This window comes from Symphalangus syndactylus, chromosome 14 (genome assembly GCF_028878055.3).
Source record: "Symphalangus syndactylus isolate Jambi chromosome 14, NHGRI_mSymSyn1-v2.1_pri, whole genome shotgun sequence".
NCBI lineage: Eukaryota > Metazoa > Chordata > Mammalia > Primates > Hylobatidae > Symphalangus > Symphalangus syndactylus.
The window spans coordinates 104,332,229-104,359,869 of record NC_072436.2 but is presented as its reverse complement, the minus strand read 5'-3'; the positions used below and the strand labels follow the sequence as shown (position 1 = coordinate 104,359,869).

Sequence of the window (27,641 nt, the reverse complement as noted above, 5' to 3'; positions counted from 1 at the left end):
CCTTAGGCCTCGAATTGGGATCCACCCGGGAGCTGTGGATGGACCCGCTTCCTCTCAGTGTCTGGGCTGCACTAATTTTGTTTACCAAATTGGGATTCTATTAGGAAGAAGGAAGGGGAAAACAATGCTCTGCCTAGGCCACCAACAGTGTCCATCCAGTCCATGTGGCCTGACTCAGAACACATCTTCAATAGCCTTGAGCATTCTTAGGAACCAACATATTGAGAAAAGGCAAAATTTCCCCTGCCTTCCTTACCTATTTGGCTCCCATTTTCTGCTGGAATTTCTTTAGAAAAAAAAAAAAAAAGGAAGTAAAGAAGAATTGGGAAGAGAAGAAAAATCAGGAAAGAAAGAAAAACTACTGTCCCCTCTGGCACTCTCTCTCTCTTTCACAGAATCCTGGGGGATGGTAATGATGACCCTAAGGTGGTCCCTGGTTTTGTGGCAACAGGAAATGCCGTGTTTCAGACCTCGGCCAGAGGAATACATCTGTACGAAGGTTTATGTACAGATAGAGGCCAGCACCACATTTAAAGGACCTCCCCACCTCCCACCTAGTGCCAGCTTCCTTTTCCCATCTTCACCAGATCAACCCACATCCACTGACAAGCGGAGGAGGCTTTACGGTCAGGCAGAGATGAAGAAAGCAAGGCTGCAGATGTGGCCTCTCCCCATTCAGAGATGTCTGTCCTCAAGGGATTTTTGGCATTTTGGAAACACAGCACAAGCCTCTTATAACTAGTAAATGTTTCCAGATGGACACTGGCTCTTTCTACCTCATGGACAAAGAGTATGGTTCGGTGCTCCCCCATGTAGCATTGTAGATCAGACAAACACCAACATTACATAAATTCTACATGTCTACTAGGGCTGATTTTTTTCCAAGCGAGTGGCTCAAGTAAGCCCCTAGGGGGCTTATTAAAAATGATGAATGCAAAAGTAATTTTTAAGCCCTCCATGTCTCCCTGTTGCCTAAAGGATCAGTTCCACATTCTTTAGGCATGACATTCAAGGCTGACATGGCCTTTCATCCCTCTCTGACAGTCTGATTCCTCTCCCAGCCTGGCTGAACAACTCCCAGTTCTGAAGCTCCTCTGTCTCTGGGTCCTGTCCTTTCCTGTTCACTCATTCATTGTTTTCCAACCTGCTAATTAAATAAATTCGAGCCCCTCCCAGTCCCCATGTTTCAGGCATATGTGCCCATCCACCCTTTTGCCATCACTGCACCCCTAGTAGCAGAGGTTCCCAATGCTGTCTGCACAGTAGAGTCACTTGGAAACCTTTAAAACAATATTGGGCCAGGCGCAATGACTCACACCTGTAATCCCAGCACTTTGGGAGGCCGAGGCAGGCAGATCACCTGAAGTCAGAAGTTCGAGACGAGCGTGACCAACATGGTGAAACCTCATCTGTACTAAAAATGCAAAAATTAGCCAGGTGTGGTGGTGGATGCCTGTAATCCCAGCTACTTGGGAGGTTGAGGCAGGAGAATTGCTTGAACCCAGGAGGTGGAGGCTGCAGTGAGCCCAGATCACACCACTGCACTCCAGCCTGAGTGACAGAGCGAAACTCCGTCTCAAAAATAAATAAATAAAACAATATCGATGTCAACTCAGGTCAATTAAGTTAGAATGAAGATGGAGTAAATGGACGTACTATGAAACAGCTATGGCAATGGGGGAAATGCAGAGATTCTGGACTTAGAGCATCTGGTTTGAATCCAGCTCCTCTTCTTCCTAGCCTTGGAAAGTCCGTAACCTCTGCATGCTTCCAATTCCTTACCTCTAAAATGAAGGCAAGAAATAGTCTCTACCTCATCGGCTTGTTGTGAAGATTAAATGAGTTAATATATTACTGACACTTAGTATATGCTCAGCAAATGTTAGTTATGATGCATGCATGCCAGTCTCCCGCAGGAAGACTCAAAGCAACTTGATGCCAAGACCTGCATCTTGTTTCTCTCTGCCTGGCACATAGTACGTATACTTTTATTTTTGAATGATTAATGGATGCATGAAAGAAGATGAATTTTGGTTTTAGGAAATCAGGGTGATTTATATAGAAGAGGTGGCCCAGGAGCTGAAGCTTGAAAGATGGATGGGCTTGTGGTGAGGGTTGGTAAAGTAGTCCAGATAGAACAATAATGTGAATGTGAGCCAAGGTACTGACATGCAGAGTGTGGAGAAAAGACCAAAAGCCCAGGTGTGCTGGGGTCAAAAGAGAGGATTACTCAGGAGAATTGCAGTGAGATGGTGTTGAAAGGGAAGGCAGGCCATTTCATGAAGAGTTTGTAATGCCTCACTAAGGAATTTGAGCTTTATTCTGTAGAGAATGAGTGGACTATGAAGAAGAATTCTGAACAGGTGAATGCACAATCAGACCTGTGCTTTAGGAAGCTGATCCTTTCCAACTGAAAGAAAGAGTGATCTGGAGCAAGGAGCAAGAGTGAGTTAGGAGATTGCTGCAGCCTCCCATTTGAGATTAACATTGTCTGTATATGTTAAATCTTCCTAACAGACCACATATAATGAAGCTCTGCAGACTCTATCTGGTTTATGTTAATTGAATCGCTGCTAAATTTGGTGGTAGAAGTGACAATGATAACAACAATACTTCTTAAGTGTCCCTTTCAATTTCAAGAGTTTTTTCATTATTTCATTTTTATATTTTACTAATGTTGGATTTATTAACATATATGCACAGGGTAAAGATTTAAATAGGACAAAATGGTAAGACTCCTTCCCATCTCTGATCACCACTTACCCAGTTCTCTTTCCCTGACACAACCACTGTTATTGAGTTCTAGTGAACACTCCTCCCACTCTCTAGGCATGAAGAATATATATATTTAAAGTATAGAGTCTGATAAGTTTTGGCATATGAATACTGTGAAACCATCACCACTGCAAGATAATGAACATATTCATCCCCAAATTTTTCATGTGTTCATTTGTCATCTTTTACTTCGGCCTTTATGTCTCCAGGACTCTCCACTCCCACTCTCCAGGCTCCTGGATATCACTGATGTGCTCTTTGTTACTATAGAGTACAGTTTCTAGATGTAATGTAATGATATGAATGTAAAATTGAACAGAATGTACTTTTCTGTCTGACTGCTTTCACTTAACATAATTATTTTGAGATTCATTTATATTATGTATCAATAATTCATTCCTTTTTACTGCTAAGTAGTATTCCATTGTATAGATAAGCCACAATGTGTTTTTCCACTTATCTGTTGATAGATTTTGCATTGTTCCCAGTTTGGAGCTATGAGAAACAAAGCTGTTAAAAATATACATGCAGAAGTCATTGTATGGACATATACTTTCATTCCTCTTGGGAAAATGCCTGGGAGTGAAATGGCTGCAACGTATGGTGGGAATATATTTAGCTTCTTAACTTTTCGAGATACTACCAAACTGTTTTCCAAATTAGTTGTACCATTTTACATTCCTGTTAGCAATTATTCCAGTCCTCCACATTCTCACCAACACTTAGTAGTATGAGTCTTTTTAATTTTAGTCATTCTTTCTCCAAGTTGCTTTTGCATGCATTGCCACATTCAATTCCCAATGGACTTGCTTTAATTTTTACACTTCCTGGTCACCAGAGCTGAACATTACCAAGTGTCTTCTTCTCACTGTGGTCTTTATTTTCCCTGCTTAAATTACTTTTCTCTTTCTTTGCCTTTTTACACTTCCTCCACATCTGACAAAGTGCATTCTTCTCATACATCTTTAACTGATGAGCAATTTGCCCCTTATCTGTAAATCTCAAGCATTTTGATGCAGAGATTTAAGAAAAGTCCATTTTGCTTTTTCAATCTTAACAAGATGCAACCTGCAGATTGTCTTAGACACAAGGAGTAGAAAGAAGGGTACAGGATCAGGAGCCATGAAACCCAGGCTTGACTTTGGGTATGTGACCTTGAATAAGCCACTTACCCACTGCAGACCTCAGTTTCCTTATCTTTAAAATGAGAATTGTGCATACTCCACATCCTGCACAAGTTTACTGTGAAGAACAAGTTTATATTTACTCATTTTCCCAGCAAACGTGTATTGTTGTGCCCACTACCAAACACTATTCCAGGTTCTAGAAACTGAACAGTGAACAAAATAGACAACTCTAGAAATGCACACAAAGTCACTTTATTTAAAACTCTGTGAAAAACTATATAAATATAAAGCGATGTTATTATTTATTACCAACTTGCTCTCTTCTAACTGTGGGCAGAAAGAGAGATCTAATGAAATTTGTTGTGCTAAACCACTTACACTAATGTATACTCTTTTTTCACAACCAGGCTTCATTTGCCTCACCAGAACTACATATTTGGGATTCTTTATGTCATATCTCATGGCACAATCCATAAATTAGTGAATCAGTAACACATTCTTTTGGAAGCCCCTATTGTTCAGTTTTTGTTAGAACCTGGGTGAGCACATGAGGAATTAGGGCTCCAGCATTACTATGTGCCCCACAGCTCTGTGACGTTGGACTGCCTGCAGAAACTGCTTAATGGTGCTGGTGGCAGTCCTCATGCTCAGCCTTGGCAATGGCTGAGAGAGGGTTTGATTTTTTTTTCACACATTTCAAAAGGCGCATTTACATTTTAAGTGCTTGAGTAAACAGACCAAGCAAGCATAGAAATTGCAGTGGTGAGAAAGAAGCTTCAAGTATTCTAAGACACTAGAGTGATTCTGGTCAGGTTCCATTATTGATAAGCCAACACTTGGGTGAGATCTCAGGGATTAGAGCATCTCCCGGAATCCGGTTGGTTTTTATCCATTCATTCCAGCTTCTAAAGGTCATGTCCATCGTGACTCTAGAGTTGTAGGACAGATCTGAGAGCACTTCTCTCTGCTCTCTGCCTTCCCTTTGGTTTTGTTTGTTGATTAACAATAGTATCAATACTGCTTTATTAGTTTTTATTGACATATAATTCACATACCATAAAATATCAATTTAAAGTGTAGAATTTGGCCGGGGGTGGTGGCTCACACCTGTAATCCCCGACTTTGGGAGGCTGAGGCGGGTAGATCATGAGGTCAGGAGTTCCAGACCGACCTGGTCAACATGGTGAAACCCCGTCTATACTAAAAATACAAAGATTAGCCAGGTATGGTGGCAGGTGCCTGTAATCCCAGCTACTCGGGAGGCTGAAGCAGAGAATTGCTTGAACCTGGGAGGTGGAGGTTGCAGCAAGCTGAGATTGCACCATTGCACTCCAGCCTGGGTGACAGAGTGAGACTCCGTCTCAATCAATCAATCAATCAATCAATCAAATAAAGTGAATAATTCAGTAGTTTCTAATGTATTCATAAGATTGTCTTCCCTTTGTTTTGTTTCCTCTTTAAATTTCCTAGGGAAAATGCGGAGCCCTCATTATTCACACACTGATTCAACACATATTTACTGAGAACTCGAAAAGTCAAATAAAAATTCCTGCCCTTTTGGAGCTTGCATTATAGTGGGGAACACCATAAAAGAATAAAATAAGTAAAGTATAAAGTATGTCAGAAGTGATAAGTCAGTCGAGAAAAAGACAGTAGGAAAGGGATAGGGTATATTCGTTGGTGGTGGGTGAGGTGGGAGGGGGATTGTGATTTTAAATTGGATAACTAGGGAATGTCTCATGACAGATAACATTTAAGCAAAGATTTGAAAGAAATGAGGCAGCAAGTCATGTGCTTATCCGGGGGAATGGCATCCAGCCAGAGGAAAACGTAGTGCAACAAGTGCAGAGACCCTGAGGTAAGACGTGTTCCTGAAACAGCCAAGAGGCCGGTGTGGCTGAAGATTACTAATTGAGCAGGAGAATAGTGAGAAATGAGAACAGAAGGGTTGACGGAGGCCACATCAAGCAGGGTCTTGAGCCACTTTTAAAGACTTCGGCTTTTCTTCTGAGTAAGACAGGGAGCCACTGTAGAGTGTCAACCGAGAAATGCCATGAACCGATTTACTTTGAATAGGATCATGCTGGCTGCTCTGCGGACTGCAGAGGACAAAGGAAGAAGGGAACCGCCTAGTTATGAGGCTAATTGCAATAATCTAGGTGGGACAGGGCAGAGCCTGCCACAGATGGCATTGGTAATGCTGAGATGCTGAGAAATGGTCAGTTTCTGGATAGACTTTGAATGTAGCGCCAACAGGATTGGCTGGTGGAGAGCATGTGGGGTGTACGAGAAAGAGAAGTTAAGGATAACTCAGATGAAATCTGCAATGTTGAGTGGTAACAGCCAATTAATGGGGCTGCATAGGTGGGTCCAATAGGACAACTTGGCATACTGCATTTATCCAATGGGAAAGTTAAACACTCAGGCTTGAAGATACATAAATTGTTCTGGAGTTTCTCGAGTTAATAAAAAACAAAAAAAGTACCTGTTATCACACTATTTCCAAAATATAATCTGGCTACTTAAACATCAAGTTGCCAAACAGATTGTATATGTGATTTTGTTTTTATTTTGAAGCTAAAGACGTAAGCAGTGGCTAACTACCTTAACTGGGAAATTTAACACATTGCAGTTGTTGTTGGAAATTAACAAAGTGATCAGTTCTGTTTGGGGTTACTCTTCCTGCTTAATTTAATTGCTTGTAATAAAGCTTTCATATACTAAACAACTTTAATTGCATTGAGTACTTGTATACTATCTCAACCCATAATCTAATAATTGCTTTTTATTAATAAATACGCATAGTGGTGTATCAAATATTGGATATAAGCTTATACTGGGCCTAGCTAGTACTAGATTGTGATTATCTCTTTCTAGATCTCCATTCAGTGATGTCACTTTGGTGGCTTCAAAATCAGCCATGGTAGGAGGATTTGCTACCACAGAAATTGACAACCTCTGCAAATCAGGGCTTTTATCTCTTGTTTTTTTTAACCAGTACACCACTGAACACAGCAGAGGGTAGAGTTATGAATGTCACCTTTGGGCCACACAGCCGTGGCACTGGAGGGAGGGGGGGTAGAGTGGAAGCCATGTGCCCAGAGGGGAGGAGTGTTTTACTACCACTGACATTGTTTAAAATTGCTAGCTCATAAGGATAATAAAAAGCAGACCAACTTTAAGTCTTTTCATTCTCTACAAACTTCTCCCTTATTGCCTGTGCCCAGGGCAGATTCCTCCACCCACTTTTACCTCCATTCTAATCCTATTCACCACCTTGGACCACGGTTATGACATTTACCTTCTCTAAGTCTTAGTTTCCTCATCTGTTCAATGAGGATCATAAAACCTACCATGGTGACGTATGGTGTGGATTCAAAACAATACAGAATGCACAGAATATACTCAATTAATAGTAGTATCAGTAAACCTTTGACAGTGTCCTCATAGCCTTAACAGAAAAATGAGAAACTCCCTTATAGATCATCAGCATGTTCATATCTATTGCACTCTCCAACGTCTGGGTCTGTGTTGGCACTGTTCCCCCACTTGGAGCCACTTCTCTCCTATTTCTGCATGTTCAAAGTCTGATCATTCTTCAAAGTTGACTCGGTTGCTACCATCTCTATGAGGCTTTCTCTTATTCCCATGGCTGCCATAGTCTCTCTCCTAAAATTTCTGGCTCTTGGGGAATCTCTAGCACTACCCCACACCTACTGGATTAGAACCTGCACTTTAACAAGAGCCCCAGGTGATGAGTATACACATTAAGATTTAAGAAGCCAGCTGGGCTCGGGGGCTTACACTGGTAATTCCAGCACTTTGGGAGTCCGAGGCAGGTGAATCACAAGGTCAGGAGTTCAAGACCACATGGCCAAGATGGTGAAATCCAGTCTCTACTAAAGATACAAAAATCAGCCAGGCATGGTGGCACATGCCTGTAATCCCAGCTACTTGGGAGGCTGAGGCACAGAATTGCTTAAACTCGGGAGACAGAGGTTGCAGTGAGCCAAGATCACACCACTGCACTCCAGCCTGGGTGACAGAGAGAGACTACATCTAAAAAAAAAAAAAAAAAAGATTTAAGAAGCCCGACTCAAAACCACTGTTTCTCAAACTTGGATGCGTGTTGGAATTACTCAAGAAGTTGTTAAAAACTTAATTAACTAGACCCCAACCCAAGACAGTCTTATTCAATTGGTCTGGGGTACAGCCTGGGCATCAGGATTTTTTTAAACTCCCAGGTGATACTATTAAATAATATGCAGCAAAGTTTGAGAACCATTGCTCTATAAATTTCCCCTTACACTCTCTTATGAGGCCTTAACCTTCTCTTATGCAATTTAACATGATTATTTGTGTCCACTTATGTTTTCCCACCTGTATTAAACTGTAAGTCTTTCAAGGGTGAGAATTGTTTTTTAATTCAATTTTTAGCACTTTCTAACAAAATGTAGCCATATAATAGGAGTTTAATAAATATTTATTGAATGAATAGTGAAGTATTAATAATTGTAATCTAAATATGTTTTCTGAATGCCATAAATGTGGCTTTCATCCTAATTAGAAGACTTCTTGGACATATTCTCAAAATTGTAGAGTTATTTCCTCTTCAGTTCTAAGTAAACATCAAATATTTGAAGAATTGGAGGCTGGTGGCCAGAATAGGCTTTCTAACTGAGAATAGCATATCTGGGCACCAGCAAGGTCAGCCACTGACATCTCTATGTGCTGCTTATGGAAATCTATAGCCTGGAATCGTAGGACTCCAGAGGGCAATGCAAAATGATGCAGCCCATCCCCACACACTCTGTGCATCGAAATCAGAACCCCTGGCTGAAATATGATGATGTTATTGTTTCTTTCTCTCCAGGGTGTCATACTGATATTTATGAGGACTGTTGTTCTCACTATGAAGGCATCTGTTATTGAAATGTTCCTTGGTAAGTACTTTTATGTGTGTATCTGGATACCGTTTTAACATTTTCCTAAGATCCAAAGAATCCAGCCAAGAAAAGTTTTAAACCAAGACAGAGCATATAAACAATACAGTGTATCGTTTTATAAGAAACATTTTAAAGAGATGTTTTAAGTAAGAATGTTAAGCAAAGATCAAATTCAGGATGCATATGTATAAGTTTTTATGTAAAGCAAATACCGTATATGTATTACACATATGTCTTGGTATATTACCTATTGCACACACACATACACACACATATCTTGTGTATTCCTCAGCAATTAGCAAGTATTTCAGATACAGCATATTTGCCGATTCTAAATTTAAGGATCTTCTTATTTCTTAATTTCACAAAAAAACAAACAAAAATTCTTACCGCTGACATGGCTCTACCTATAGCATTGGCAACTCAGGATTTTAGAGATGATTCTTTTCTTTTTTTTGAGACAGAATCACTCTCTCGCCCAGGCTGGAGTGCAGTGGAGTGATCTCGGCTCACTGCAACCTCTGCCTCCCAGGGTCAAGCCATTCTCCCGCCTCAGCCTCCCAAGTAGCTGAGATTACAGGCGCATGCCACCATGCCAGGTTAATTTTTGTATTTTTAGTAGAAACTGGGTTTCACCATGCTGGCCAGGCTGGTCTCAAACTCCTGACCTCGTGATCCGCCCGCCTCAGCCTCCCAAAGTGCAGGGATTACAGGCGTGAGCCACCACGTCCGGCCAGAGATGATTTTTTTTTTTTTTTTTTGAGACAGAATCACTCTCTTGCCCAGGCTGGAGAGCAGTGGCGCAATCTCGGCTCACTGCAAGCTCTGCCTCCCGGGTTCATGCCATTCTCCTGCCTCAGCCTGGGACTACAGGCTCCCGCCACCACGCCCGGCTAATCTGTGTGTGTGTGTGTGTGTGTGTGTGTGTGTGTGTGTGTGTGTGTGCGCGCGCGCGCGTGTGTGTGTATGTTTAGTAGAGACGGGGTTTCACCATGTTAGCCAGGATGGTCTCGATCTCCTGACCTTGTGATCCACGCGCCTCGGCCTCCCAAAGTGCTGGGATTACAGGCATGAGCCACTGCACCCGGCCCATAGATTATTTTTTTAAAAAAAACCCATTATCACCAGAGTATGCAATCTTGGATAGGCCCTTGAAGAGCAGTAGGTCAACTAGAAGCGCTCAAATGAAGTGCTGAGGGGTTCAGGGCCAAGCCCAAGGGTAGTCTTCCATTAAGCTTGGCCCCACTGTGCCATGGCCTTGTCAGGTAGAGTAACCCTGTGGAGCATTGTGAAACTACTGCCAGGAAGGAGCACAGAAGCCTTTCAGACAGCCTGTTAGTTTACCAGGGCTGCTGTAACAAAACACCACAATCTGGGTGGATTAGGACACCAAAAACCCATTCTCTCCACCTTCTGGAGACTAGAAGTCCAACATCAGTTTCAAGAGGGTTGGTTCTTTCAGAGGGCTGCAAGGGAGGAATCTGTTCCATGTCTCTCTCCTAGCTTCTGGCTGTTTGTTGGCAATCTTTGATGTTTTTTGGCCTGTACATCTATCACCCTGATCACTGCCTTCATCTTCACATGGTATTCTCTCTGTAGTTGTGTCTGTCTGCACAATTTCCCTTTTTATAATGACATCAGTCATATTGGATTAGAGGCACACCCTACTCCACTATGACCTCATCCTAACTTAACATTATATCTGCAATGAGCCTATTTCCAAATAAGGTCACATTCTAAGATACGGGGGCTTAGGACTTCAACATATAAATTTGGGGGTACTTAATTCAACCCATAATATAATGAGAGTACTTAAGGTCTGTTCAGAGGGTGTGTACCTGGCAGAACTGGGGACTGGAAGAGAAGAAAGTAATACAGCTGGGAAGGCAAGGGGGCTCCAGGCATGGTGGAAGGAATATTGGACCAGGAGTCAAAAGGAGGATATGGGTTCTAGTCCTGACTCCACCATCAACTTGCCAATTTTGTCAAGTCACTCATCTTCTCAGAGCTTCCTGCAGATTATATGTTTGAGCTATTAATCACCCAACCCTATGTAACACGGCTGCCAGAGACCTAGGGGCAGCTCTGTCCAAGCTACTTGTCTCTCAGGTAAGCTACTTTCTCCTGGAGCCAAAGAAAAGGCCACACACAATGCCCTCTCTTCACTTTGGATAGGTCCTCAAGGATAGCAGGCACTCTCAGGAGCCAGTGGCACTATTCCTTGGCTCCTGTCAGATGGCCATGAGAAGCCCTGAGGAACTTCTAGGTACCTGGACCAGGAGCCCTCCCCCAACCATTGCTATTGTCCTCAGAGACTGGGCAAGTTCCAGGGGTCAACCATCCCAGCACTGCCTCTACAATTGCTCTATATGCCTGGCTTGCTTTAGCAAACAAAAAAATGGGCTAGCACACTGGGGAACTACAACTTGAAAGCACAAGGTCCTTCATTTCCACCTTGCCCCTTTGGGAGACTACCTCTCTTTTCATTCTAACATACAAGCTGGTAGGTTTCTAACACAAGAATGGGTTGAGGGTGGGACAAGAGGTTAGGAATAGGCTTTAGTCAAACAAATAAAACAAACAAACAAACTCTGAGGCCATTTCACCTTCTGCAAGTTCCCAGCATCACAGAACCAAGAAAGGAAGATCTGGCTGTCTTTCGTCCCCTGCCTTTCTCAGCCTGCCCTTGCCCTTCTGACTTGCTTATTCAGATAGCAAGAAACCAAAGTAGAAAAAGGAGACCCCTGTACCTCAACACAATAAAGGCCATGTATGACAGGGCCACAGCTAATATCGTAATCAATAGTGAGAAGCTAAAAGCTTTTCCTCTAAGATCAGAAATGAGACAAGGATGCCCACCTTTGCTACTTCTGTTCAACATAGTACTGGAAGTCCTACCCAGAGCAATTAGGCAGGGAAAGGAAATAAAGACATTCAAACTGAAAAAGAAATAAAATTTCCTCTGCAGATAATATGATATTATATACAGAAAGCCCTAAAGACTCCACCAAAAGCCTGTTAGAACTAATAAATGAATTCAGTAAAGTTATAGAACACAAAATCAACGTACAAAAATCTGTAGCACCTCTATCACTAACAATGAACTATCTGAAAAAGAAATCAAAGAAACAATCTCATTTACGACAGTATCAAAAAAAACTACTTAGGAATAAATTTAACCATAGAAGTGAAAGATCTGTGCATTGAAAATTATAAAACATTGATGAGGCCAGGCACAGTGGCTCACACCTGTAATCCCAGCACCTTGCGTGGCTGAAGTGGGCAGATCACTTGAGCCCAGGAGTTTGAGACTGGCTTGCAAAGCATGGAGAAAACCTGTATCTACAAAAAAATTTTAAAAATTATCCAGGTGTGGTGGCATGTAACTGTAGTCCTAGCTACTGGGGAGTCTGAGGTGGGAAGATCACCTGAGCTCAGGGAGATTGAGGCTACAGTGAGCCACGAGCATGCCACTGCACTCCAGCGTGGGTGACAGAGTGAGGCCCTGACTGACACACACACACAAAAAGATGCAGAAAATTAAAGAAGATGTACATAAATGGAAAGATATTCCATGTTCATGGATTGGAAGAATTAATATTGTTAAAATGCCTATACTATCCAAAGCAAGCTACAGATTCTTCAATGCAATTCTCAGTGTAATCCCTATTGAAATTCTGATGGCATTTTTCACAGAAATTTGGAAAAAAAATTCTAAATTCATATGGAAACAGAAAAGATTCCAAAAGGCCAAAGCAATCCTGAGCAAAAAGAACAAAGGTGGAGGCATCAAATACCCACCAAATACACTACGAATCTATAGTAATCAAAACAGCATGGTACTGGCATAAAACCAGACATATAAACCCATGGAACAAAATAAAGAGTCCAGAAATAAACCCACACATTTATGGTTAACTGATTTTTAACAAAGGTGACAAGAACGCACAATGGGGAAAGAACAATCTCTTCAGTAAATGTTATTGGGAAAATAATATATCCATATGCAGAAGAATGTAATTGGGCCCTTAGCTCACACTGTACATACACAATGGAATATTATTCTGCCTTAAAAAAAAGAAATCCTATCGTTTACAATGTAAATGTACCGAAGGATGTTATACTAAGTGAAATAAACCAGGCACAGAAAGACAAATACCGTATGATTTCATTTACATACTGTATCAAATCTACAAAAGCCAAACTGATGGAAGCAGAAAGTAGAACAATGGTTTCCAGGGGCTGGGGAGCCAGGGAAATAGGGAGATGCTGGTCAAAGGGTACAAACTTTCAGGCCAGACGTGGTGCCTCATGCCTGCAATCCCAGCACTTTGGGAGGCCGAGGTGGGTGGATCACCTGAGGTCAGGAGTTCGAGACCAGCCTGGCCAACATGGCGAAATCCCCGTCTCTACTAAAAATACAAAAATTAGCCAAGTATGGTAGCGGGCGCCTGTAATCTAAGCTACTTGGGAGGCTGAGGCAGGAGAATTGCTGAAACCCAGGAGGCAGAGCTTGCAGCGAGCTGAGATTGCGCCATTACACTCCAGCCCGGGCAATGACAGTGAGACTCCATCTCAAAAAAAAAAAAAAAGGTTCAAACTTTCAGTTATAAGATGAATATGTTCTGGTGATCTAATGTACAGCACAGTGACTACAGCTTATAAAACTGCATTGTTTACTTGAAATTTGCTAAGACAGTATAGTTAAAATGCACTCACCACACACATAAAAATTGTTAAGTATGTGAGGTGATGGCTATGTTAATTAGCTTGATTGAATCATTTCACAATGTACACATATATCAAGACATCATAAATATAGACGATTTTTATTTGTCGATTATACCTTAATGAAGCTGGGGAGAATAATAAATCACTCTATTAATGAAAAACAAGGAGGCTTGCGTTCACATAGTCCCCTCTCTAGGTCCTCACGTGTCTGCCTCCCTGCCAGCTCTCTCCTCTGCTCACGTGTCTCCACCTCAGGGCCATTTGCTTAAGTCCCCCTACCCCTCCTCTGGGTGCTGTGATGGCCTCCCTGCCCCAAATCCTTATGCCTTTACCTCATTTTCTACCACAACCCTATTAATCTCTTAAAGCCCACATCTGACCTCCACTCTGTTGCTCTCCATGCAAACTCAGTGTTTTCCCTTTGCCTTCAGGATGCAGCGCAAGTTTCTTCAAGTGCCTTGCTTGTGGGGCCTTCCTGATAAGGCTCTTGCTCTCCTCCCCTGCTCTTGTCACTCACCGTAGCCCCTACTCTGGCACTGAACTTCTGATTTCCCTGGGGAATGCATCATTTCTCACCTACAAGCCTTTGAACATGCCGTTCCCTTTCCTGGAATGCTCTTCCTCTCACTGACATCCCCACACCCCCTCCCACAAAACATGCTATCCTCCAGGAAGCTTCCCTCCACCCCCTTTAGGTTGGGCCATCTTCCTATGCACTTCCTTGGTGTCCTGTGTTTATTCTCACCATAGCAGCAAGATATTGGCCTTGTCATTTTTCTGGCTCTCCAAAATCTATCTGTTAACTCACTGAAGGCGGGAGCTGTGTCATGCTCAGTGTTGGATCTCTAGTGCTCACCACATATCATAGGCACTCAATAAATATTGCTAAACAAATAATTGTCCTTAAGGATGCTGGATTTTTAAGGTATTGGAGCCATCCAAGGATCCCTCAAAAGCTCTCTAAATTAATGTTAATTAAGTGTTTAATGTGTTTAGTTAATATATTTAAGAGGTAGCATGCTTGCTTTAGATATGTTTCAATGCATGATAGAGCAGAGTTTTATACTGCTTATTGTCATTGGAATATTGTTTATAATCCACGTGTGCACTGACAGGGAGCAAGTGGAGGAAAGAGGCCAACATTGTAGCCGGCAAACTCGCATTTCTGGTTCCAACTTCTTCCCCCAAATGACTGCAGCATTAGCCACGGGGTTAAAACTGGCTCCGGTTTCCTTTCTATAAAATAAAGGATGACCTCCAAAGCTCCTCCTAGCTTTAAATATCTTATGATTTGAAGCATAATTTTATGATTTACATGATTGCAGAGAATAAGCTGTCATGGCTTTGCTATGAAGTTCTGACTTATTTGATGCTAAATGTTTCATTGAGTATATAATCCTAAATTAAAGCATCAGGGAAACCTGAACTATGTTTAAATGATCTGCTTTATAAATCGGTTTTCAAGAAGGCATTGTGGATACTACCTATGTTACCAAATAGAGGGTCTCCAAAAAGATCTAACAGGAAGTTTATGGGCTAGAATGAGGCATGTCTATAAAAGTTCTAGGTATACAAATATTCAGTAAGTACCCACTGATTTTATCATTGATCAGATGTTCTGGTATTTCATGTCTTTTCTTGAACATAATGTGGATTCTGATTATAATTCATTACTGACAGGAAAACTGGAAAACATGCGCACAGATTAATCATGCCAATAATTTTAGAAAGCAATTTTCATTATTATAAATCTATATGATTTCAATATGACCAGACTAAAAAATAATTGTTTTTTGTAATTATATCAGTTATTTCTCATTTATATAAGATTCTAATTATATAAATTATGTCTATATAAAATATATATTTTATATTAAATACAAATGTAAAAGGGGAAAATACAGAAAACATAAAATGGAAATAATAATTCCTCCATTAACATTTTAGTATATTTGTTCCAGTTATTTATCTGCATATATTTTAACCTTGTCAGAGTCATTCTTAAGGTTAGAGCTGAACACTTCACAGGTAATTTAATATTCTACTACACACCATTTGTAATAAATGCCTAGGATTTCCCATTGTTGGCACGTTTTCAACATTTTATTAGTTCCAGATCCATTAGAAATAATGCTCTAATGAGCATTTTTTTACATGAATCTTTGTCTATACCTCTGATTATAACTTGGGATATATTCCTAGGAGTTTGTTTTCTAGGTCAAAGAATATAAGTTTTTAAGGCTCTTGAAATTGCTTTCCAGAATGGCCCTGCCTGCTTATACTTCACCAACAGTGTTCAGGAAAGCCCTAATCTCAAATCCCTGCCAGGATTAAATATAATTTTATGTTCCATATTTACTAGCATGATATGGGAAAACACCCCCTCATTTTGCTTTAGCTTGCATTTTTAACACTAGTAAGATTAAACATAGTTTCAAGCTTATTCATTTATATTTTCTCTATGCATTATACAATAAATTTTAAAAATCAATATTTTAACTGTCCTGATTGTCACATCAGAGAGGGAGAGAGTGAAGTGAGAGAAATTTTTTTTCTGAAAGAGAAATTTTAGTATTTAATATGCTTTAACATTTCAAGCACTACTAAAGAAAGAAAAGACAGCCTGGGCAACATAGCGAGGCTCTGTCTCTATAAAAAATAAAAAAGTAGCCGGGCACGGTGGCACACATGTCTGTAAGCCCAACTATTTGGGAGGCCGAGGCAGGAGGATCCCTTGAGCCCAGGAGTTCAAGGTAGCAGTAGGCTGTGATCACACCACTGCATTCTAGCCTGGGCAAGACTGGAAAGGAAAAGAAAAGAAAGAAAAGGAAAGGAAAGGAGAGGAGAGGAGAGGGGAGGGGAGGGGAGGGGAGGGGAGGGGAGGGGAAAGGAGGGGAGGGGAGGGGAAAGGAGGGGAGGGGAGGGGAGGGATTATTTATGTTATTCAAAACTGAAACACTGGATCTTTTTTTTTTTTTTTTTTTTTTTGCACAGAGTTTCACTCTTGTTGCCCAGACTGGGGTGCAGTGGCACGATCTCAGCTCATTGCAACCTTCACCTTCTGGTTTCAAGTGATTCTCCTACTCCAGCCTCCCGAGTAGCTGGGATTACAGGCGCCAGCCACCATGCCTCACTAATTTTTGTATTTTTAGTAGAGACAGGGTTTCACTATGTTGGCCAGAGAACACTGGATTTTTAAGGACTGAAAAGCATTGCTGAGAAGCATTGCTGCATGATTGCCTTGGAATCTGGGGTTCCAGACTTAACTCTCTTCAAGTTTTCTTGACATGCACAGCCTCCATTGCCAGATAATTAACTACTCTCACACAGGGACTGGCTCTCAGACCTGTCTGCGGCTTTGCACTTTGAAGTGGGCATCAGCCATCCATTCTGGTGCTCTGCTAGGCGTCCTAGGAAAACGAACATAAGACTGATTTTTCTCTTCCCCAACTTCAACATGCAATTTACCATTTCCAATGTAGCAAGAGGGGGATTGCTGGGGAGGAGTGAAGACTTGCTCCAGGGCACAAGCACATTTGCAGACCCTACTGACCAGCCCTCCCCTGGAAGAGTGGTTTCTGAGGAGCTTTAATTATAAGCACAGAAGCTGAGGGGAGAGTCTGTGTGTGCCATCGAAGATAATGACTTTATTAATTACTGCTGTTCAACTGAACCCAGCCATGCATGTTTTCAGCCTAAAAGGTCTTGGGCAACCAAAAGCAAATGATGGGGTGGTCTTACTAAAATATTTACAGTCCTAATGATACCAGGACTTATAAGCCACTTGCCTCAGGCAGAGAGGCCAAGAACAGTTTTTGGTTTTCCACAAAAATTGATACCCAAATTTATTATTTCACTTACTCCCTCTCCTTGCTCAATTTTTTTTCTATGTATGTATTTAGTGCTTGTTTTAAAAATATTATAGGATTATAGATATTTATTTTTGAGCATTAAGTGAAAATATGGTCTTTGCACAGTTAATTGACAAGAGGCTACTATAAAAATTAGACCTCCGGGACGCTCACACCCACTCAAACCCCAGAAGTAAATACACCTAAAAAATGTCTGCCTTCATTCTTCCTGGCTAGACTTCTGGTTCTCACTCAGTTCTCTTTCATGTTTCTGTTCTCCTAGGACATGGTATGTCAATTACTCAGGCCTCAACTAGTGCTAGTAGTCAAAATTGGAGATAATTCAATGGCCATATCATTGGAACAGGTTAGCTAGTGTCTTAGTTCATGCAATCTACTACAAAAAACTGCTACAGACTGAGTGGCTTAGAAAAACAGAAGTTTATTTCTAACTGGTGTGGAGGCTGGGAAGTCCAAGATCAGGGTGCTGATGGATTCAGAGTCTGGTCAGGGTCGGCTTCCTGGTTCCTAGAGAGGCATCTTTCTGCTGTGTCCTCACATGACAGAAGAGGCAAACTAGCTCTCTGGGGTCCCTTTTATAAGGGCACTTATCCCATCATGAGGGTTCACTGTCAAGACCTGTGACCTCCCAAAAGCTCCACTTTCTAATATCATCACACTGGGGGTTAGGATGTCAATGTAGGAATTCTAGTTGGGGGCTGAGGGGGTGGGTAAACAAACATTGAGACCATAGTAGCTGGATAATCATAAGATAAATAAAAAGTTTTTTTAAACACTTGGTGGCATTGCCACGTTTTTGTTCAAAAATAATTGCCAATCCAAGAACTCCTAAGTCCATTTATACCTAAATTGAGGATCTGTGTTCAGTTAAAAACAAACACACCTGCAGGGCGCAGTGGCTCACACCTGTAATTCCAGCACTTTGAGAGGCCAAGGCAGGAGGATCACCTGAGGTCAGGAGTTCAAGACCAGCCTGGCCAACATGGTGAAACCCCATCTCTGCTAAATATACAAAAATTAGCCAGGTGTGGTGCTGTCCTCCTATAATCCCAGCTATTCAGGAAGATGGGTCAGGAGAATCGCTTGAACAAGAGGCAGAGGTTGCAGTGAGTCGAGATTGCACCACTACACTCCAGCCTGGGTGACAGAGCAAGACTCTGTCTCAAAAAAAAAAAAAAAAAAAAATGGTATCAGAAATTTTCACAACATGTATCAAAATTTTAAGTGAGCATACATTTCAGACAAGAAATTCTATTTGGAAATTTCTTTTAAGGAAATAATGGATCTATGCAAAGATTACACTATTTATATTAAATCAAAGTTTGGTTAAGTTATGATACATCCATATAGTGCAATACTTTGAAGGCAATTAAAATTACTGTAGAAAAAGCATTTAATGACATGAAAAAATGTTGATATAGATCATTAAATAGAAATAAGTTATTAGACATTGTAAACAACATGAGTATGATCAAATGTTTGTTTAAAGGTATTCATGTGAATACCTGTATATATACAAAAAAAGACTAGAAAATATTATACTTTTGTATTCATCCACATTTGTGTTGTTTACGTTTTTCTACAAAGAACATGTATTTTTTTCAATAATGAAAACAGCCAACATTCACTTTTTAATGAATGGAGAGAATATATAAAAAGCCTCAGGCCGGGCGCAATGGCTCATGCCGAGGCGGGTGGATCACCTGAGGTCAGGAGTTCGAGACTAGCCTGGCCAGCGTGGCGAAACCCCATCTCTACTAAAAATACAAAAATTAGCCGGGCTTGGTGACGGGCGCCTGTAATCCCAGCTACTCAGGAGGCTGAGGTAGGAGAATCACTTGAACCCGGGAGGCGGAGGTTGCAGTGAGCCAAAATTGCACTACTGCACACCAGCATGGGCAACAGAGTAGGACTCTGTCTCAAAAAAAAAAAAAAAACAAAAAACAAAAAAGCCTCAGAAGAGAGGCTGTCTGGGAAAGAAAGGCAAGGAGAAAGGGGGTGGGGAGAAGAAGGAGAGACTCATCACAAGGGCCGAGAAAGCTCTATTTCATCTTATGTGCTTGAAAAGGAACCAGACTTTAAATTAGAAAGGATACAGAATTCTCCCTTCTTCACCTATTGATATACTTGAAGGAGAGTGGTGTCCAAATGCTGTGGGAGGTTCTGCTCCTGTTTCTAAGGAGGAAGCTCAACTATCTGCAGTTGCCTCGATGGGACACAGAACTAGGGCTGCCAGGGGACTAGGAGGGAATACTCAGGTCACTTCTCAGACATTGTGATGAGTCTCCTTCTTCTCCCTAGCCCTCTCTGTGCCTTTCTTTCCCAGACAGCCTCTCTTCTGAGGCTCTTTATATGTTCCCTGCATTCAGCCTTCCCTCAGGCACACTCATATGCACACACACATGGGTGCACACAGTAGGTGCACACACACATAGTGTGCACACACATAGATGCACACACATGCACATGCAGTTCTCTGGCTATTTGGAAATTGACCATCTGGAAACCTGCTGTGGAAGGGAGGGCAGAGTACAGGAAGGGCCAGGGTGCTCCTCCCACCTCCATCATTAATTCATGGGACGAGACAAATTAGTGGACTTCTCCAGACCCACATTCCTTCCTGTGGAAAATGGAGATTTGTCAGGTTGGTGTGGTCAAATTTAAACACAGCAAAACAAAGGACAAGTATCCAAGAGGTGTCTTTAAAGGGACCTTTCAGCAGGGGCTGAGAAAAGTATACAAACTAGACATCTCATTTCTCCAATCTTAATACAGTCATGCACTTCATAACAATGTCTCAGTCAACAGCCGCCTATAAGATTATAATGGAGATGAAAAATTCCTATTGCCTAGTGACATTGTAGCCATTGATGTAGTATAACACATTATTCATGTGTGTGTGGTGATGCTTGTGTAAACAAACCTACTGAGCCGCCAGCTGCCAAATAAAAGTATAGCACATACCGTTATGTACAGTACATAATATTTGATAATGATTACTTGATAACAAGTAACAACTATGTTGCTGGCGTATGTGTTTTCTTTCATTTGAGATGAAGTCTCACTCTGTCGCCCAGGCTGGGGTGCAGTGGCGTGATCTCGGCTCACTGCAATCTCTGCCTCCTGGGTTCAAGCGATTCTCCTGCCTCAGCCTCCCAAGTAGCTGGAATTACAGGCGTGTGCCACCACTCCCAGCTAATATTTTTGTATTTTTAGTAGAGACAGGGTTTTGCCATGTTGGCCACACTCGTCTCAAACTCCTGACCTCAGGTGATCCACCCACCCCTGCCTCCCAAAGTGCTGGGATTACAGGCGTGAACCTCTGCGTCCAGCCTGTATTTTCTATCCTGTATTTTTATCATTATTTTAGAGTATACTCCTTTTACTTACTTAAAAAAAGGTAGTCATAACATTTAACCAAAAGATTTTAAAAGTAAAATTAAAAATCTCAAAAATAGAAAAAAGCTTATGGAATAAGGATATAAGGAAAGACAATATTTTTGTACATCTAAGCGTTATTACAAAAGAGTCAAAAAGTTAAAAAATTAAAAAGTTTATAAGGTGAAAAAGATACAGTAAGCTAAGATTAATATTATATTAAAGAAAAAATATTTTTTATAAATTTCGTGTAGATGATATATACAGTGGTTATAAAATCTACAGCTTTGTACAGTAATATCCTAGGCCTTCACACTCACTCACCCCTCACTCACTGACTCACCCAGAGCAACTTCCAGTACTGCAAGCTCCATTCATGCTAAGTGCCCTCTACAGGTGTACCACTTTTTATCTTTTATGCTGTATTTTTACTGTACCTTTTTTATGTTTAGACATATTTCGATACATAAATATTTATCAGTTGTTAACAATTGTTTACAGTATTCAGTACAGTAACATGCTGTACAGGTTTTTGACCTAAGAGGCAATAGACCATACCATACAGCCTAGGTGTGTAGTAGACCATCTAGGTTTGTGTAAGGACACTCTACAATATTGGCACAATGATGAAATCGCCTATCGACACGCGTCTCAGAGCGTAGCCCCATCATTAAGTGATGCATGACTGTAAGAGAGAAAATTAGTTCTGCCCATGAGAATACTTTGTGCATGATCAAAGTAAATATGAGTCAAAAGAGAAAGCATTTAGGTAAAATAATATTGATTAAATTTTTTAAAATTTTCCTTATGTAGTTTTGCTGGTGACTGGAGTACATTCAAACAAAGAAACAGCAAAGAAGATTAAAAGGCCCAAGTTCAGTAAGTAAAATCACAATTCCTTGCTGGCATCACGCTTGTTTTTCCCACATGGAGGGTTATTATACTTGTTTTAGATAATTTTTGTTTTGGTTTGGTTTTTATCTCTATGTTAATTAATTTCCACTCAGACTAATTCGTGATAAGTCTTATCCCCTACCACATTCCAAAAAGTCTTTGAGACAGGAGCCCTGACTTTAGGGTAAAGGATATGTAGTTCCCCTACACTAGAAAAACTCCAAATGCACATACAAAGACCAGGAAACAGTATGTCTCTGTGGCTAAGCAGAATAAGCTTAGCCCTGACATTGAAATGCTGTCTCAATTCCCCATACCAGAAAACTTATTTTGGCTAATGCAAAGGTCTAGCAAACCTACCCACCTTCCAACAGACCCTGGGATCAGAAGGCAAATCTCACAAAAAAGCCCATGCAATTTCACACCCAATCAATGGAAGGAGAAAAAATAAATTTCACTTTTGAGTGGTGTATCAGTTAAGATTGGATGACACAAAATCTGGAATAAGGCCAGGGACGGTGGCTCACGCCTGTAATCCCAGCACTTTGAGAGGCTGAGGCGGGTGGATCACTTGAAGTCAGGAGTTCCAGACCAGCCTGGCCAACATGGTGTCTCTATTAAAAATTCAAAAACTAGCCAGGCCTGATGGCGCATGCCTATAATCCCAGCCATTAGGGAGGCTGAGGCACGAGAATCACTTGAACCTGGGAGATGCAGGTTGCAGTGAGCCCAGATCATACCACTGAACTCCAGCCTGGGCCACAGAACGAGACTGTGTGAAAAAAAAAAAAAAAGAAAAAAGAAAATCTGGAATAATAGATGCTTACTTAAGACTGCAGTTTCTTTCTCTCTCCTGGTCTTGGCTTTTATGGAAGTTCCACAATCTCCAGGGACCTAGACTTCTATCTTCTAATTCTGCCATTTTCAATGTGGCTCCCAATTCATTGCCCAAAATGGCTGCCCCAGCTCCATCCATCATGTCCACATTCCAGTCAGTAGGAAGGGATGAAGAAGGGCACATAATAGTGATGCAGGATTTTTCTTCTCAGTCATTTTGCAAGCCAGGGAACCCCAGCTGGTGATGCCTCACCTGGGCCTTGCTCAGCCACACTGGCATGCCCCAGCTCACATGTGTTATAGCTTATACTCATGGTCAGCAGTTCCTGAGCTCTTGTACCATGCCCAAGAAGAATGAGGATAAGCTGGACATTGAAGGGTGAGGAGGGCCGAGACGAATTTTATTGAGTGAGGGAACAGCTCTCAGCAGAGGGGGGACGTGAGGGGTGGTTCCCCTACCCAAAGGCGTGAAAGTCCCTAATGTGGCTGAGTCTGAGGACTTCTACGGACTCAGAATGGGGATTATGTGCTGATTGGTTTGTGAGTATGCAAAAAAGATTACAGCAAAGACACCACTGAAAGGTGGGCATGACAGTGTAGAAAACCAATTAGGAAAAGGGTAGGTATATGTAAAATAGGTGAAGGGTGGGGATCCATCAGAGGAAAGCGCACCAAACAGGAAGACAGGTTCTCAATCCAGTCTGAGGATTTAACTTGTAGCTTGGCTTTCAGGCTTTAAACTGTCTTTGGCTTGGAGGTGGGGTTTCACCAGGGACCCACCCCTATCTGCCTAGGCATTTGGCTGCCTCCTACCGCTCTCAATAGCTTCTTTAAAGCTACATCCAGAAAGTTCAGTATAACTCCTCTCTTTAAGTACTATTGGCCATCACTCCCTAGTGATGCAGCACATTGGAATCAATAAATGCATGAGGTCTTTAATTAGAGAGTGGGAAATGTCTTGATTTTTTTTTTTTTTTTTTTTTTTTTGAGACGGAGTCTCACTCTTTCACCAGTGTGGAGTGCAGTGGCGCAATCTCGGCTCACTGCAACCTCCACCTCCCAGGTTCAAGTGATTCTTCTGCCTCAACCTCCTGGGTAGCTGGGACTACAGGCACCCGCCACCACGCCCAGCTAATTTTTTGTATTTTTAGTAGAGATGGGGTTTCACCATGTTGGCCAGGATGGTCTCGATCTCTTGACCTCGTGGTCCACCTGCCTCAGCCTCCCAAAGCGCTGGGATTTCAGGCGTGAGCCACCATGCCCGGCCGTGTCTTGATTTTAAACATCCATGTCCCTCGCTAAAAGTAAGGGATATTACTACTAGGAAAAAAAGAGAAGAATGGATATTGGGAAATAACTCACAAAAGAAGACACAGATGGAAAACTCACACTCAGATATTGTAAGCACACTGGGATATCTGTATCCAAATTTGTAGGCTTGATGGAAGCTTAAATTAAAGTGTGTTTATAAAGAACCATAAAAAAGGCTTTAGATTATAGTCAATGTTCTGTGCTCTCCACAGCTGAAACTTTCTTTATAGGCATTAAATTTAGGTACCTTGAAATCGGCCACATTAATCATTTGAAATAAAAGAAAGATTTGCTTCACACAGCCTCCTTTTTTCTTCTGCTCTTTTAAACCTTCCATGTGAAATTTCCTGTTGAAATGAGACCAAAAGGGCAAACATCCACAGCCTCCAAGGCTGAAATACTAAAAAGGAATCAGTTGTTTATTTATTTCTGTCAGGACCAAGAGCCAAGAGGACCAGCCCTGGGGCAGATGTGTATTCAAAACAATGATTAGGTTAATATGGAGACAAATGCACGCCCAAGTATGAATTCCTTTGGGCTGTTTCCAGTATCTTCATTAACTCATATACAAAAATCATGAAAGGTTCCATGATTACCATGACAACAGTTTGCAGTGACTATGAAAGTCTGTGCTAAATGACCCAAGGGCAAACCTCTTTGAGAGATCTCAAATGGATTGAATTTCTGATATACTAAATTCTAGCCTTATTCTCAAAATCTCCCTAGTGATGCAGCACATTGGAATCAATAAATGCATGAGGTCTTTTCTCTAATTAGAAACTCTGGCACAATTATTAAATAGGGAAAAAAAGATACAATGAAGGTAATTGGATATTCCCAAACCATGGAGATATCTGATTCTTGATCTCCAGAGTATTTCCAAATCATAGTCTATAGCTTGAGGCCAAAGTCATTTTCTTTCTTTTTTTTTCTATTCAACACTGTCAGTTTGCTGCTGGGGGAGGTGACTGATGGCAAAGAAGGCACATTATTCATTCATTTGATAAGTATTTATTGGGTCCTGGCCAAGTACCAGGCACTGTGTTAGACACCCAGAAACAACAGCAATCCAGACTCCATCTATGCCCTCACAGAGCTCACAATCTAAGGTGGAAGAAAGACAACTCAACAGGCAATGATAGTATCCATATAAGTGTTAGGACAAGAGGAGCTAGAGGTACGCAGAGAGTTAGGAAAAGAAGTTGTGTATCTGGGAGGGCTTCCTGGAGGAAATGACACACACTGATTCTGAAGGCCAAATAGGGATTGGCCAGGCAAAGAGGAGGAGAAAAGAGTGTAATAAGCAGAAAGAACACATCATGCCCAAAGCCTGAAGGGTAGAAAAAGCTAAAAAGTAGTTCAACATACAGAAATAGAGAATAGTAGGTGAATGTGTTGAGGAAAAAGATGAAAAGCAAAGAGACACCAGATGGTGAAGAGCTTTACTGCCATGTTCAGGGGATCTGGACTTCATCGAGAGGGCAATGGGGAGTATCTTCACGTAGGTTATTTTGGTTGCAATTAGCAGAACTCCAAGGCCAATCTGCTTAAGCAAAAAGGGGGATTTGGGCAGGTCATGGGGTAGCTCACAGAACCCAAGGCAGGAAATACAGCTGTAACTCCCTCCGGTTGGACTGCAGATGGAAAGGCCTCAGAAACCGGCACCCCTGCTTCTTCTCTCTGTGCATCTCTCTCTTTCTCTCTCTCACTGACTCTCTCTCTCTCTCTCCAGACCATGTTTCTCAGTCCTGATCCCAAATTCCTGGGAGAGAGAATCTAATTGCATCAGGCAAGGCTGGCAGGGGTCCACCCCTATAAAAGGAGCATGGTCCTCAGAGAATAGTAAAGTGTTAAGGAAGGTTGTGTTAGGGAAATGAAACAATCCTGCCAACATTAACAACAACTCCTTTGTAGCAATATTTGAAGATATGAAGAGAGAAGAGAGAGAACACAACTTGTGAGTAAGCATTACAGATTTACGTGCATATACAGATAGCATGAAAGTGTGTACAAAGTCTGGACAGAATTTCACACAATTTTATATAGTGAGTTGGAAGACAGGCAATTACAATTTCTCTGGCCATTCTGGAGGTAAGGGCTTACAGATCCTTACGGAAGGCCGGAGCCCTCGCATTGTAAAATCAAAAGGCTGGCGTCTTATGTCTTACGTCTTTAAGAAAACATCCTAAGAGGACAGGGTGGTGGGGGGCAGTGGCGCTCTTCATAATAAAAAAAGCTTGATCATCTAACCGTTAGCGTCGATACCTCAAAATATATCTTACAGGATGCTATTGAAGAGTTTTAAACAGAAAGTGAAATGATAAAAGCAGGGCTTTAAACAAATCACTTCAGCTTTAATGTGAGATTGGACTAGGTCAGTGGTTCTCAGTGTGTGGCTCCTGGACCGGCAGCATCAGCATCATCCGGGACCTTTTGTCTCACCCAGCCCAGACATCCTGAGTCAAAAACTACAGGGGTGGGCCCAGCAATCTGTGCTTTAAGCAGCTCTCCAGGTGATTCTGAGGACTTGTAAAATGTGATAACCAGTAGGCTAGAGGGAGGATCCAGACAAGGGCTTCTTGCAAACATGAATGTGAAATCATTTAGGTAGGTTCCTTTTAGTGCCCTCTAACCTCTCTTTTAGAAGCCCTAAATTTTCACCACTGTTTTTTCAAGATTCACAATCTTTACAACCCAGAAGTCTTTTTTTTTTTTTTTTTTTTTTTTTTTTTTTTTTTTTTGAGGCGGAGTCTCGCTCTGTCGCCCAGGCTGGAGTGCAGTGGCGCGATCTCGGCTCACTGCAAGCTCCAACTGCTGGGTTCACGCCATTCTCCTGCCTCAGCCTCTCTGAGTAGCTGGGACTACAGGCGCCCGCCACCACGCCCGGCTAATTTTTTTGTATTTTTAGTAGAGACGGGGTTTCACCGTGGTCTCGATCTCCTGACCTCGTGATCCGCCCGCCTCTGCCTCCCAAAGTGCTGGGATTACAAGCGTGAGCCACCGCGCCCGGCGAACAACCCAGAAGTCTTAAGTCAAATAACAAGGAGAAGGTAGTTTGGTAGTGTTGATCAGTGATTAATTTCCTGACCCCTCCTAGACAGGGGGCACTCTCCTAGACTCTTGAGGATCTAGTGCCTGAGGCACAGTGACACTAGTTGGCAGGGCCGGATTTGAAACTCAGTTCTGGGTTAGGTTCAACCCCTGATGTTGCCCCAGTGGCCTCCTCTCAAGCTGAGTGGGACTAAAGAATGAGGTGTCTGTTGCCTGGTAGCAGATAAGGGTGTTGCATAATCAAAGGCTGACCAATTAGAAAGTAAAGTAGAAAACGTATGGGAAAAATGGGAGGAGGAGAAGAGCATAACTGTCTTCCTTGGACTTGGCTTGAAAATGCCTGCCATTCCAGTACATCTATTCTGCCTACTCATAGGGTTCCCACTGATTTTGGTAGTTCTCTTTCTCTCCTCTCCACTTTCCCTTCTTTTTCACTTCTTTGTCTTCTCACCCCTTTTTCCTTCTTTGCATTTCTTTCGTCTATCCATGGCCTCCAGTGCCCCTCATGGATATTACTTAGCACCACTGGTGGGGGGCCCTTTGGACCAAGAAGGTAATACTTAAGAGCATGTTGAAAATAATCTGGCAGGCTGGGCGCGGTGGCTCACGCCTATAATCCCAGCACTTTGGGAGGCCAAGGCGGGCGGATCGCCTGAGGTCAGGAGTTCGACACCAGCCTGGCCAACATGGTGAAACCCCGTACCTACTAAAAATATAAA

General features: G+C 41.9%; 1 protein-coding gene across 9 annotated transcripts in view; it reads left to right on the top strand.

The window, feature by feature from the left end:
* Nucleotides 1-27,641, top strand: part of VIT (vitrin) — a 117,395-nt gene that overhangs the window by 11,420 nt on the left and 78,334 nt on the right. For all 9 annotated transcript variants that reach the window (XM_063618151.1, XM_063618150.1, XM_063618149.1 and 6 more), the window contains exons 2-3: nt 8,776-8,845; nt 21,643-21,708. In XM_063618151.1, the coding sequence (XP_063474221.1) occupies nt 8,794-8,845; nt 21,643-21,708 (118 nt within the window). In that variant the 5' untranslated portion in view covers nt 8,776-8,793. The remainder of the gene's footprint in view (nt 1-8,775; nt 8,846-21,642; nt 21,709-27,641) is intronic.